Source organism: Pteronotus mesoamericanus, unplaced genomic scaffold (assembly GCF_021234165.1).
Source record: "Pteronotus mesoamericanus isolate MK-2021 breed Mesoamerican mustached bat unplaced genomic scaffold, CSHL_Meso_final contig_169, whole genome shotgun sequence".
Taxonomy (NCBI): domain Eukaryota; kingdom Metazoa; phylum Chordata; class Mammalia; order Chiroptera; family Mormoopidae; genus Pteronotus; species Pteronotus mesoamericanus.
Window position 1 is genome coordinate 7,421,253 of NW_026555068.1, and position 14,898 is coordinate 7,436,150.

Sequence of the window (14,898 nt, forward strand, 5' to 3'; positions counted from 1 at the left end):
AGCCCACTGAGCCATACCGGTCAGAGCTGTAATGGTCATTTTAAATGGAGGGGTTAAATTAGGGTTTTCTTTTAATCTGAATAATAGCAATTTATTTTGCATCTGTGAATCAAACTGAATGTATGGCCACAGTGGCCCTAAGAAGTAGTTTCCCCATTTTACGTGGATGAGAGCACTGGAGTCCCCCCGTGTTCCCTCCACGTAACTCCAGGTCAGTCACGAGGAAATGACCTACCCGGAGGCCACGCCAGTGTTACCTAGAGAGACCGCATGAGTACCTCCTTTTTCTTGCTTCAAAACCCATGTTTTGAATACCGCACCACTTCTCTCTAGTAAGTGGATGAAATTCATTTGACATTATATAACTTTTATTCAAAGATTCTTACATTATTACCAATTAGCAATTTCAGTTCCATTCTGTCGTCAGGATCAGAAATATTTCTCAAATGTGTCCCAGCGTAGGGTAGCACCGAACGAAGATAACAGCCACAGAAAAAAGTAAACGGTATCCCCTTTAAAAACAAAACTCTCTCTTCTCAAAATGATCTCGATGAAACTGCTGTCATGATTTGTATTATAAAGTCCTAGGTCATTATTAACCAAATAGAGGAGTTTTCCCGGCCGTGCAGTTCCTGAGGTTTAGCAGCGGGGTGTAGCTCTGTTACGGACCTAACCAGGGGAAGGGGCCGGGGAAGGGGAGGCTGAAGAGAAGGGGTCACAAGCGGGTTCGAGCGGGCCTCATGTTTCCCTCCAGACAGGGTGGCTGTGTTAGTAGTAGATCAAACGGGCTGTTTTTTATAAACTCTTAAGTTAGTAATTACTTTGTATCATGGCAGAGAAAAAAGTGTAAGTGGTTTAAATTTAATTAAATGGTTTAATACAAATACATTACCTCAGTACGTTCAACAAATTATGGCCCCTTTAAAATCGATATTTTATTGATAGAGAAAAGCTTCATTATCTGGCAGAGAAAGCTAGAATCTATTCTAAAATATTTCAAGATATGAACAGGAAGATGGAGAAACTCAGTTCTTCCTTTAAGTGCTACTTGATACATTGAAGGTAGATCAGGCTACTATGTTACATAAGTAACATTTCTAACAGTTAAATGATACATTATTTTGTTCTCTGGCTTGTCATCTTAGCACTTCTACATATTAAGGAGTGTAGCTTTATTTTTCTTAGGGAGTTTTCTGTATGATGTCAAATGCAATTTACACCTTCACATTAATTTGGCATTTTCTTCTGGGTATGTAGGTTTCTGTATAGGGATAAGGCATTAAGTCACTTAAATTCCCTTTAATAACTATAGAAAGATTTTTCTGACAGATCTTTCTTTTTCTTCATACTTTCTTTTTTCCTCCCAACTTTAAGTACAGCTACATAATAGGTGTTGGTTTATTTTTTCTCCTCATGGAATCATGGGTAGTTTCATTGCAGCTCATCTCTTTCTGTTTGTTTCGTATAGGGCTGATAGTTCAGGATCATTCAGACCCCATGTTCAGTTCATATGCCTATAAGTCCCACTACCTACTGAATGAATCAAATCGTGCAGAGTTGATGAAATTACCTATGATTCCTTCTTCGTCAGCTTCCAAAAAGAAATGTGAGAAAGGTAAAAATCAAAATAGTTTATCTCTTGCTTTTATTTTTGCATTTCCTATTTTTTTTTTCTTTTTCAATGAAGGGGGTAAATGTTTGCCTGTCAAGCACCATCTGTTGCTTTCAGTAAATTCTACCTTGGTGGTTGTGACTATCTTCATATGGCTGCAAAATTATTAAAAAGGGCTTAAAATAATTCCATTTATTACAAAATTTTACTTTTCTCCTTGAATAAATTTTCACACATTTCATATAATTATGGGTTGTTAAAATTGAAAGACTAGGATTTCAATATAGAGGAATATTCCGAGAGCTCTTTCTTTTTTGCCTGATGCAGAACCACCTTTCATGTTAGAATATAATAGATACAATGTAACTTGTTAATAACTCTCAACTAAATAACAAGATTATTAAATAGAGGGATACCAAAATACTGCTACTTAAAGATCTGTTTTTAGAATACATCCTGTCATTTTGTTTCTTAACTTTTTGTTAAGATGCTATGAAAACCAGTTGCCCTTCTCTTAGGACCCACTCGTGGGCAGCTGGGGAGGATACCCCTGTACCGGATACGAAGGGCAGCCCTGCCGAGCTGAAGAACGGCTCGTGGATGATTTATCCGCAGAGAATCAGGAGCTGAATGGATATTTATATTCTCCCAGTTAATGTAGCCTGTGGTAGAAAGTCTTATCTCGTGTTTAGTATTACATAGCATACGTGTAATAAAAGTAAAAAGTGGTTTAACAATAATGTATTATTTGGGAAGTTACTGTCTCAGCGGGTAAAATAAATAACCTGCAAGGTGAAAGCCTTTACCTGTGTACATTCCCATTATGAACTGGGAGCCAGTTTCAGGTTCTTTCAAGAAAAATTAAATCATACCTAATATACTGGATACATTGGAAATGGGGGGGCGGGGTTTCCTTTGTGTTGCCCGCTTGACGCATCTCTATCAGCGTTCTTAAGTGGCAACCTGTAACTAACAGTATAACCAAGAAGCTGATTAGAATCTGGAAAAGTAGGATGGAGAAGTGTTGGGTTTTCTGTGTGTTTTCTATTGAAGTCACAGCGTGTCATCTTACTGCTGGCACTGCCTCCTTCCAAAACAGGGACGGGCATCGGTCTCACTGACTCCATAATACAACAAAATTTGACTGCCCAAGGCATTTTAGGAAATGCCTTATTTCCCTGCTGGTGCCTTTAAAATTAGATTAACTCAATTGTTGCTTACTTTGTTTTCAGTACTCACTATTGCCCTTGACATAAATTGAAATTATTTTGAGCCCTGTGTTTGCTTAGGCTGAACCGTACCTCTCTCTGCACCCTGAAGCGGTTTCCTTGCATAGCACCAAGGTGGATTGTTCATATATTTATTTTTCTATTTCCCTTGTGTATTTTTTTGTCCAAAAATCGTGATGATTTTCACTGATGATTCTCAGTCTGTATTTCCTCTGAAATAAGACTTAAAACTCAGGACTATTTTACAATGTTAAAAAGGGCCAGTCTGACTTTTCCACATCAGCGCTAATAACATGCCCTCTAAAAGCTTTTGCAAAGGCTGTTCTCCCTATTGGTCATTTTTTTTCTGTTGGAAAAAAATATGGAGTATCTCGTATCAGTTTAAACTTACAGAAGAATTCCTTACCTAGTCTAAGAGCACTCAGACAGCTAGTCTCTAGGTTGGAGAATTGGAACCATTAATCCACATTGAGATTTGCGGACAAAGGGGAAAATCCCAATGATTGAAGTAAAAGCTTTGAAGCAGAGGAAATATAGTAATTTAACTCATCACTGATTGTATATGGATTTTATTTTTGTTTTTATGTTAATCAGTTAGAAGTTTGAAAGTCTACAGTAATACGAGATTTTCTGGAAAATTGATAGCAAACCCTGAAAAGGTTGGAGCGTGTGATTTCATAAAGTTGTGTAGAGGGCTCCTAACCTTTAGCGGATGAGACTTTACATCTTAGTGAATTTGTGGGTTATTGACCTGATTTTCCAATGGGAAGATGAGTTTTTTTGGGGGGCGGGGGTGGTTTTTGTTTTTGTTTTTTGCAGTAGATGTCTTTATCACATTCATCTTCAGTGGTTAACATCCTTCTTTGTCACTTGTTGGAATACCTATTACAAATACCTAATTCCCCTCCTCCCCCGCCACCACCACCAAATCTTTTTCATTTCTTTGCATTTAGTAATATTATTTTGTTTTGTTTGCTGCACCTGTTTTGCTCTTAATCCAGAGATCATTTTGTGTATTTAAAAGAAGAGGATTTTGCTAGGGAAATTGGAGGGATCTCCTCACATGTGGTACTTCATTCTACACTGCTATTTACTTAATTTTATGCTATAAAGCAGTGGTTTTCAATATGAAGTTAGAAAAGACTTATGTAAACAAAATCTTTGAACTATGCCTAATATTTCAGAAAATCTAACAGAATCATACATTTATGCAAACTAAGGCTGCATGAGTTTCTTTATATTTGGCTATGATTTAAACAATTCAGTGTGATAATGCTAGTTTTGTTATGAGATTCAGAGGCTTGGATTGATAGTTATATATTTCTTTGGTTAATAAAAATAGGAAAAATATTACTATCAAAATACAGGGATTTGGGTTTTATTTTGGGATGATAAAATATTTGAAAACACACAGCTCTGCGAGGGAAGGGAAGGGGATCCTCAGCGATGAAAAAGTTGCAAACCACTGCTCTATAGCCTGTTTGCTGGTGTTTATCTTCCCTGAGAAGGTGATGATGTGCATCCTCACCAGCTTAAGCAACCGCGGTCCTTTCGCTTTTTTATATTCTTTTATGGGAAGAAAAAAGTACTGATCAACCTGTGGCCTATTTTCATTCTTGCTATTTCTATTATAAAGGGATATAGTCGACTCTGGCACTGGATTAAAATACAAAGATGACCATTGCTTGCTTTCTTAGCTTTCAAGGAGAAAAGAAAGTAAGCTGCTACATAATCCTTTGAAAATCTGCTTTCAAATCTATTCTGTCTAAAGATTTCACGCACCTATTTTGTCATATGTTAGGCGGTTTAGCTTCCTGCTAAACTGATATCTCAATAGCCCACGTTTACTATTCCAAAGCTGAGTTTCTGCCTACCGAAGCCTTGAAAAGGGAAGAAGAGAAATCTGTTTATTTTCTATTTTAATCCATTGCCATAGATATGATTCCATCCCTTTGTTATTTTCCTCCAATTTGAATCCAATTCAATGCACTTAAAAGATAACTTTCTCCTTTTTCTTTCTTGTTTCTCTTTTCTCAGTTATTAAGACTGTTTATTTGTTTCAAGGTGGAAGATTGCTCTGCTGTGAATCGTGCCCAGCTTCCTTCCACCCGGAATGCCTGAGCATGGAGATGCCAGAAGGCTGCTGGAATTGTAATGACTGTAAAGCTGGCAAGAAGCTACATTACAAGCAGATTGTTTGGGTCAAATTGGGAAATTACAGGCAAGTTTTCCCAAGGACAAAGAGGAAGTATTCAATCATTGTTCAGAGCTGGATTCATATCTATATACAAGCAGGCTAGGAGACAGAACAGCAGCGCTCCTATGAGAGAGCGAGCGAGCGCATTTTGAGTTTGGGGTTTTAGAGGATGGGGAACATTAGTTGTGAATTTTTTTCAGTTGGTTGGTTAACTTTTGTTTCTGCGTTCAGATAGTAATTTTATACATTTGCACTATGTACTACTAGATCTTGGAATAAAAGGTCTTTTGTGGTTAATAGGGAAGATGTTTTCTTTTTGCCCTAATTAGATTTATATTGACTTGTGATTTCTAATAAAACCAAGAGTTTCTTCCTGGCCAAAATGGTTCTTTTTGCCCCTAAATCTGGTCCATTTTAGGTCAAGCTAGAAGCTCTAAACTGTGCAAAAAGAGTTTTTTAGAATTTAGAGATTGTTTCATTAAGAGCAATTAATTTGTTTTTGTTTATTTTATTTTATTATTTTATTATTATTTATTTTTATAGAGAGGGGAAGGGAGGGTAAAAGAGGGAGAGAAACATCAACTGGCTGCCTCTGGCACACCCCCAGCTGGGGACCTGGCCTGCAACCAGGTGCCGCGACAGGGAACTGAATCAGTGACCTTTTGGTTCACCAGCCAGCACTCAGTCCACTGAGCCACACCAGCCAGGGCTAAGAGCTTTTAGTTCTTAAGGGAATGAGTAAGAAATATGTGTGGTTACTATTACTTGAATAAAACTTTCTCCTTTTGAGAAAGCTGTTTTTTAACAAGCTTTCATGAACAGGAATAGTGATGTATTTTAAAAACTCTACATTCTGCATTTTGAGGCATATGTTTATCATTTTACTAAGAAAATACATACTGTCCAAGAGAACACAGTGGAATTCTGCTATTCAATTAGAATCCTAAGTAAAATATATTTCTATACAATTTCAAACATCCTGTAATTTACATATATTTTAGAAAGGATTATGTTGTTTTCTTTGCATTTTAAATATGCTGCTTGCTTACCTGTTTAACTTTAAAAACTGTTTTTCTCTTTTTAAATATATTTTATTGATTATGCCAATCCAGTTGTCCCAGTTTTCCCTCCTTTGCTCCCCTCTGCCCGGTACCACGTTCCCTCCAGCATTACCACCCACCCCACCCCACCGCCCACCTTAGGTCACGTCCATGGGTTGTGTGTATAAGTTCTTTGGCTTCTCCATTTCCTGTACTATTCTTAACATCCCCTTGTCTATTTTGTACTGACCAATTATGCTTTTTAATCCCTGCACCTTTTCCTCCGTTCTCCCCCTGCCACCTCCCAGCTGATAACCCTCCAAATGATGTCCATAGCTATGATTCTATTTCTGTTCTGCTTGTTTGCTCAGTGTGTTTTTTAGACTCGGTTGTTGATAGTTGTGAATTCATTGCCATTTTAATGTTCACAATTTGGTTTTCTTTTTTTTATATAATCCCCTTTAACATTTCATATAGTAATGGCTTGGTGATGATGAACTCCTTTAGTTTTACCTTGTCTGGGAAGCACTTTGTCTGCCCTTTGATTCTAAATGATAGCTTTGCTGGATAGAATAATCTAGGTTGTAGGTCCTTGCTTTTCATCACTTTGAATACTTCTTGCCAGCCCCTTCTTGCCTGCAAAGTTTCTTTTGAGAAATTAGCTGACAGTCTTAAGGGAACTCCTTCGTAGGTAACTCTCTGCTTTTCTCTCGCAGCTTTTAAGATTCTCTCTTTATCTTTAACCTTTGGCATGTTAATTATGGTGTATGTCTTACTGTGGTCCTCTTTGGGGCCATCTTTTTAGGGACACTCTGTGCTTCCTGAACTTGAATGTTTATTTCCTTCACCAAATTAGGGAAGTGTTCTTTCATTATTTTTTCAAGTAAGTTTTCAATTTCTTGCTTTCCCTTTCTCATTCTGGTACCGTTATGATTTGGGTGTTGGTACATTTGAAGATTCCCCAGAGGTTCCTTAGCCTACCTTCATTTTTTTTTTAATTATTTTTTCTTCTTCTTGTTCTGATTGAATGTTTCTTTCTTCCTTATGCTCCAAATTGTCTATTTGATTCTCAGCTTCATCCCTTCTACTGTTCGTTCCCTGTCTATTTTCCTTTATTTCACTTAGCGTAACCTTCAGTTCCACCGCTGAGTTCTTTGAGCATCCTGATAACCAGTGTTCTGAACTCCGCATCTAATGATCGCTTATCTCCATTTCATTGAGTTGTTTTTCTGGAATTATTGTTCTGTTCTTTCATTTGGGCCATATTTCCTTGTCTCCTCCTTTTGGCAGCCCCCTGGAGCTTGTTTTTCCATGTTAGATAGAGCTGCTTTGACTCCCTGCCTTAGTAACATGGCCCGTCTGCATGAACATGGCTTCTTTAATTCCTTGGTTGTCAGACTTCCATAGAGCTTGATTTTCTGACATTTCTGGGTGATGTTTGTTTTGTAGTCCAGTTGTAATTTTTGCTGTAGTTGTGCAAGGAGGCAAGGTGTATTTACCTATGCCTCCATCTTGACCAGAAGTCAAAACTCTTTTTGTTTTTCGGTTGACATAAGTGGCATTGAGTCTGAGAAGGCCTCCACCCATTTTTTTTTTTTTTTTTTTTTTTGGTAACATATGTCAGGTATTCTCCAAATCCTTAAAAAAAAAAAAATGACAATTTAAATATGTAAACAGTTTTATACTGTATGGCAAATGATATTATAAAGTTTGGAAAAGCAAATGTCGAACCAGGGGAATGTGTTTGCTTTTCTTCTTTCAATAAGAAAAGACAAACAACTTACATAGAAAAAAAGGGACAAGGAAGAGAAAGAGCCAGTTTGCATGAGTAGCAAATAGAAAATAAACATGTAAAAAATACCAGCTTCACTAAAATAATAAATGTTTAGTAAAAACAGAGTTTTTTCCTGCCCAATTAACAGATTGGCAAAGATGTAAAACAATGTTGCAGCTAGGGAAGGCACGAGGAAACAAGTGCCCTGCCAGGCGAGCTGCCTTCGCGTTTTAAAATTGTAACCGTATATATTCCTTGACCCAGCACTTCCCTTTCAAGAACCTTATCTAAGGAAAAAATATTGGACAAGCATGCAAAATACGTGTTTTTGGGGATGTTCATTGCGGTATTATTTAAAATAACCCAAATGCTTGGTTCATAGGGGATTTGTCAAGTAAATTATAGTATATTCACGTTGTAGAGCATCTTGAAGCCAGTAAAAGAGCAATGCAGGTCTGTGTAGTGACATGGGAAGAGATGCACGATACAGAGTTGAATGTAGGAAACGTGTTAAACAGTATATACATTATCTTTCCATATATAATTTTAAAAATTACAGGTCTGGTATATTTTTAATACCAGAAAAGAAATTTATCTACTGTTAATAGTCTGAGGCATGAGGTTACGAGGAGAGGCATTTTCAGTTTTTCCTCCTATACATTTGTGCATTGTTTTATTTTTAAAAGAAACACTGGTTTTACAATTAAAAATATATATCTTTTGGGGTGGGGAGGGGTATGAGTTTGATAATTGGTAGAGAAGACATTCCTGGATAAGAAATACCTAAAAGAGTATAAGAAAACTTTAGCTCTTCAAATAAATTTCAGAATATTTTCTTTTACTAAATTTTTGGGGCTTTTTTTTAGATACAGTTGGCATAACATTATTGTCAGATGTACAACATAATGATTCAATATTTTGAATGTGGTATTACAAAATGAGCACCACAATAAGTTCAGTTAACATCACCATACACAGTTAACAATTTTCTTTTCTTGTGATGGGAATTTTCAAGATCTACTTAGCAACTTTTAAATATATAGCACAGTATCGTTAGCTATAGTCAGCATGCTGCACTACACACATTCCATATTGCATTTTTTTAAAGAGTTGTGAATGTGAAAATATCTTTGCCTTAAGTTAAATACTTAAGTTTTAATCACATGGCATTTTATTGATTTATTTTTAGATTTTACTTATTTATTTCTAGAAAGAAGAGGAGGGAGGGAGAAAGAGAGGGAGAAAAACATCCCCTAACTGGGGACCTGATCCACAACACAGGCCTGTGGCCTAACTAGGAATCAAACTGGCAACCTTTCAGTTTGTGGGGAAATGCCCAGCCCATTGACCCACATTAGGCCGGGCTCACATGGCATTTTAAAGAACCCCAAAGTAGTGCTCCAGTTCACAGCCCAGTGACATTTTATATGCTGGTCCGGTTCCTCTTGTGTTTTCCGCAAAAACCTACATCCATGAACTAATTTTAATGTATCCAGTCAGCCCAATGGGGCCTTATGAAGCTGTTTCTTTTCAATAACTAGTTGCTCCAACGGGAAGCTCCCTGGGATTGTGAGGACCTGGAACAGCCCCTGGCAGAAAGTGTGCCTCTTCCTGACCTGTGGATGCTGTTGTCACGCACAGACTTCCACTCCTAAGAGTATTGAGAAGTAACCATTTCCTAGCCCACTGTGAGGGGAACCAGGCGCCGACTGCACAAATGGCATCTGGCTTTGTTTGAACAGTCTGAGTGCAGGCTCTTGCCCGCGCTTTTCGTTAGTTCTTAGACGGACGGCAGGGCGCCTTTTAAATGAAGCACATTTAGGCTCTGCGCTAGCTTCGGGAGTGTGGCCGTGCTACCCTTATATTCTAAATAGCATAATTGTTCATTAAATAAATGGTTTATTAGGCACTTTTATAGAATAAGCAAATGAAAAAATTGAAGTTTTTGTACATTGAGTTTTCATATGATTTTACAGACCACAGAAGCTTCACCTTTTCATTTCTGGCCCGGCGCGTGGCAGGGAATTGTCACGAGTGCCTTGTGGATGGTTTCGTGTAGGGTTTACTGTGCTCTTTAGTCCCTACGGCCTGAAGCAGCTATGCCGCATTCTGCCCCAAAGCCCACCTTTATTTCCTTTTCAAGAACCTTATCTAAGGAAAAATATTGGACAAGCATGCAGAAATGACCCAAGATGAATTTGGTTCTGAAATACACACTGAAATAAACCTAGTATATTTGAAAAAAAAAATTTTACCTTGACTGATTAGAGTCAGCAAATGCTAATTTGAAGGGGAGTGGTTTTTCCTTACTATACATCTATACATCTTTGTATTCTCAAGTGAGTCCTTTAAGGACAATGTTGGTTTTAAGAATGCCAAGTTTGGAGAAAAGCATGAGTTTTCTAGGACAGAAATTTGGTTTGGAATGATATTGGCACATTCTAATTCTTAAGGTGGGTAGTGGGTTGATTCGTATTTTATTCTTATGCTTTATAGCTTATATTTTTATATATCAATATATTTTATAAATATCTAATATTAATTTTTAAAAGAAGTAAACTAGATTGGGCATTTAGGGCCTAGTTTGTTTAGTTTATGTTCACTATTTCATTAATAAATTTATTAATATGTTTTTAAATGATGTGTGGTTTGAGCAGGATTAAAGATAAACAAAGTATTTTGTGTCCTTAGAATCTGCAAAGTACAAAACCTTTTTTTCCCTCCTGCCAGCCATGTAAAGAATAGTTTGATTTTCACTTTCATGATCTAAAATTGTTTTTGTTTTCAGGTGGTGGCCAGCAGAGATCTGCAATCCCAGGTCTGTGCCTCTGAACATCCAGGGCCTTAAGCATGACTTGGGGGACTTCCCTGTGTTCTTCTTCGGTTCTCATGACTACTATTGGGTGCACCAGGGCAGAGTGTTCCCTTATGTTGAAGGAGACAAAAGCTTTGCTGAGGGACAGACTAGTATCAACAAGACCTTCAAAAAAGGTAAGTTGCATGAATTTTACAGTGGCTCAAACCTAAGACTCCAGCGTTGATATCTCAAGATCTTCCAACTTGCATAGGACGTGTTAATGGTAGTGCGGAATTTTCACCAGGCTTTATGATCCAGCGTCCATCAGTTTCTAATCCCATTAGGCCCATACCAGGATCTAGTCAATTAGAAAAATACATTTTTAGTAGAGAGGCTCTGCTGTGTATGTGAAGGAGTTTCTTCAGTGATCTCTCCGCAGACACACGTAGATTTTTCTGAAACTAGTTTCCTTCATCACGTGAAGCTCCTTTACCACAGGAGAGTAGTAGAACTTCCCGTGAAGAGCAGTTTTTGAAACAAGTTACAAACAGTTTGGCCTTCTGGGTAAGAGTGAAATGAATTTAAATCTAGTGCAAGGAAAAGGCTTCTCTCGGGTTCAGTTGGGAGCCTCCGATCGATCGATCTTTGAAGCAGGGCCTCGCCTGCGGGGCAGCAGTTGGGCAGAGCGGCTTTCAGCCAGGAGTGAGTCATATCCTATTTCAGTGTTACTCTACCCTAGTGGGAAGTGGTTATTTCCAGAGGGTGATTTTAAAAAGGAAACCTCTGGCCAGATTCAGTGCATTGGGAAGGCAGTGTAAAACTAATGATTTTGTTTGTTTTCTGGCATTTACATACTTTGTTTGGTCTTACTGGCAGCTCTGGAAGAAGCTGCAAAACGTTTCCAGGAACTGAAAGCACAAAGAGAAAGTAAAGAAGCACTAGAGATTGAAAAAAACTCAAGAAAACCTCCTCCTTACAAACACATCAAAGTGAGTCTTTACCCATGAAAACGCTGCTGTTTGACAGGCAGGATGAGATGCAGTGCTCACTTAGTAGTTAGAAGGCCCTTTGTGACTTGTGGAGACTTTTGCTCATCATCACCCAATCTCCTGCAAAACAAACAGCTCTTTTGGCAGTGCCCACATGCGATGGGAGGCGGGAGCGCAGGGGAGCTGGGCGCGGGCGCGGGCGCAGCGGCGGCGTGTGCTGTGAGGCTGAGGTCTTCGATGAGCCCCTCCAGCACCTGGGAGCCGTGGCCTGTTCCTGCTCCGCCAGGTTTTCTGCAGTCAAGTGAGAACAAAGATAGTCGCCCCTTTTGTCCAGACAGCCCACGCTTGCTTTCAGCTGTGAAATTCCCATCAACTAGCAGACGGAGAAGTATACAGGACAGATAAATGAGGATTCTCATCCGTTTTTGGTATTTTTGTTAACTGAGGAGCGGCAGTTGTTATTCTTAGATTATGCATGGGGAAATTACAATTAAGAAAAAGAGCCTTCCTCACAGTCGCACTGCAAGTCAGCAGCAGAGCGAAGAACAGCATGGATGTTTCTGACGTTCCTGTTTAAATTCCTCCCTCTCATTTGTGGTTTTGTTCTCTAGGCCAACAAAGTAATAGGGAAGGTGCAGATCCAGGTGGCAGACCTGTCAGAGATCCCCCGCTGTAACTGCAAGCCCGCCGACGAGAACCCTTGCGGCCTGGACTCGGAGTGCCTGAACCGCATGCTGCAGTACGAGTGCCACCCGCAGGTGTGCCCCGCCGGGGACCGCTGCCAGAACCAGTGCTTCACGAAGAGGCTCTACCCTGACGCGGAAATCATCAAAACGGAGCGGAGAGGCTGGGGCCTCAGGACCAAGAGGAGCATTAAGAAGGTAGCACGGGAGGGGCCCTGACGACCTGTGCCTCCTACAGATGCTGCAGCAGGGACGAAAAATGTAGGGCTTGTGGCAGAATCTTGGAACTTCCCAAGTTAAGAGTTAGGCACTTCTTAAAGCAAAGAGGAAGCTATAGGAAGTGGTAGTAATAAAAAGCCCATAAACTTTGGTTGTCTTCTGATTAGTCATAAAAAGGAGAAGGAACATTGGTCATCCTCTGTTTGAAGTATTTTTTACTCCTTAAGCAAAATATATTTAAAAGACCTAATAAAGGCAAAATAGTAAAATTAAAAGTGCACTGGATAGAAACTAGCAAACCCAGGGCTTGGCTCTAACATTGTAACTCATTAGCCGTGAAACCACAGGCAAATCAGGCAACCTCCCTGAGCCCTGGTTTCCTTGGCTCTAAAACAGACAGTGACCCCACCCTGCACATCTAAGGGTTGTTGCTAGTCTCAAATTAGATTCTATATGCAAAAGCAGCTGAAAAAGTTGAGTCCTTTGAGGCAATTTTTCAAAGCAGTCTCTTTAACACAAGGAATGCATGTCCGTTGGAGAAAAAGTTAGAAATGCATATAACTCAAAAAAGAAAAATTAAAATCACCAGTATATCCTACTATTCAAACAGTGGTTCTCACACTTTAGAGATTCTGAGAATCCCCTGAGGTCCTTGTTAAAAGCAGTGTCCCTGTCGCACCTGGGACAGTAAAGCCTGCATCGTGTAACCAGCCCTCGCCTCCCATCTCCCGCCCCTCCCCCCGTTGCCAAGTGTCGGGTATAGAACTTACACCCTTCACATGTTTTTACCTTTTAAAAAGTCACCTTTGTGATTAAAAACAAAAACAAAACCTTATAATGTAGTAAAGAAAATCAGTGCAAAAAAGATAAAGAGTGAAATTCCTCCTTCATCCCTTCAATTCTTGGTCTCCTCACCAGAGATGGCTATTGTTAATAGGTTGCTCTTTACTTTTAGAACTTTTTCTGTGCAGTTATAAACATTAACACATATACAAATACCTAGTCACATATTCTTATTTGTAGGGTTTTTAAAATAAATATGATCATATTTTTCCCACTTAACATGTCATAAATATATCTTTATAGCTATACATAGAGATTTTACCTCATTCTTTTTAACAGTGTCACTGCATTCAATAGTAAAATGTACCAAATTACATACCATAATTCATATAACCTATTTTCCAATATATGTATATATTTTAAAATTCTGTAGTGAAGTTTTTTTTTAAGATTTTATTTATTTTTGTGGGGGGGAAGGAGGGAGAAAGAACGGGAGAGAAACATCAGTGTGAGAGAGAGACAGCAGTCGGTTGCCTCTCATAGACACCCCACTGGCAGACCGAACCTGTGCCCCAGGCACGGGCCGGCTGGGAATTGAACTAAAGACCTTTCACTTGGCGGGACGCCGCCCAGCCAACCGAGCCACACCAGTCAGGGCCGTAGTGAACATTCTTGGTCACTCGTCTTCATGCACATCTCTCTAGGTTACGTTGTTTGAGATGAAACTCATTTATTCAGCACATACTTGGTAAGCTGCTTCTCTGTGCCAGGTACTATTCTGGGTACTAAGAAAAACAGGAGTGAACAAGACACATTTGTGGATGTGCTGCAGGCGGATAGTGAACAGATAGCTAATGTTGAACACCACCAAATGCTGCAGAGAAAATGAAAGCTGTCAGAGGGGAGAGCTGGTGACGGGTTCCTACTTTAAATTGATGGGTTAAGGAAGGACTGAGGTGCCGTTTGACTGGAATGTGTGAGTGAGAAGGTCAGGAGGTCCCTATGGAGAAGAGCATTGCAGACTGAAGAAGAGCAGCACCGAGGCCCTAGCATAGGGAACAGCAGGCGAGCCAGTGCGCCTGGGGAGGAGTAAGGGGAGGGCTGGGCGGGGCCAGGTCCTGTGGGCCTTAGAGACCACAGGATGGGGAATTTCTGGAGCATTTTAGGAGGGAGTGACTTGATCTGGGACTTGATGTGTTCATTCTCTATTGTTGCATAACAGTATTACCACAGACTTGGCAACCTGACGCGTAACACACAGTCTATTACCGCAGTTTCTGAGGGTCAGGAGCCCGTCTGGGCAGCGCTTACCTGGTCCTCTCACAAGGCCGCAGTCAGGGTGCGGCCGGCGCAGCGTGCCATCCGTGTGCCTCTGCATGGGAAGGACCTGCCTCCCAGCCCGCAGGCCTCTTGGCAGAATTCTGTCCTTTGCAGCTCTAAATCTGAGAGCTTCAGGTGTGTTCGGTTTCATTTGTGGTGTCATTTCGTTGTTCTTAGCTTCCAGAGGCCACCTGCAATTCCTTGACAAATGGGGTTCCCCAGCATGGCCGCTTGCTTCCTTACAGCCAGCAGGAG

General features: G+C 39.8%; 1 protein-coding gene across 7 annotated transcripts in view; it reads left to right on the forward strand.

Annotated features, from left to right (window-relative positions):
- NSD3 (nuclear receptor binding SET domain protein 3) overlaps nt 1-14,898 on the forward strand; it is a 102,719-nt gene that overhangs the window by 74,770 nt on the left and 13,051 nt on the right. For 5 of the 7 annotated variants that reach the window (XM_054566011.1, XM_054566010.1, XM_054566013.1 and 2 more), the window contains 5 exons: nt 1,469-1,615; nt 4,906-5,062; nt 10,641-10,843; nt 11,526-11,638; nt 12,250-12,519. In XM_054566011.1, the coding sequence (XP_054421986.1) occupies nt 1,469-1,615; nt 4,906-5,062; nt 10,641-10,843; nt 11,526-11,638; nt 12,250-12,519 (890 nt within the window). The remainder of the gene's footprint in view (nt 1-1,468; nt 1,616-4,905; nt 5,063-10,640; nt 10,844-11,525; nt 11,639-12,249; nt 12,520-14,898) is intronic. The other 2 variants (XM_054566016.1, XM_054566017.1) reach the window with 1 other exon arrangement.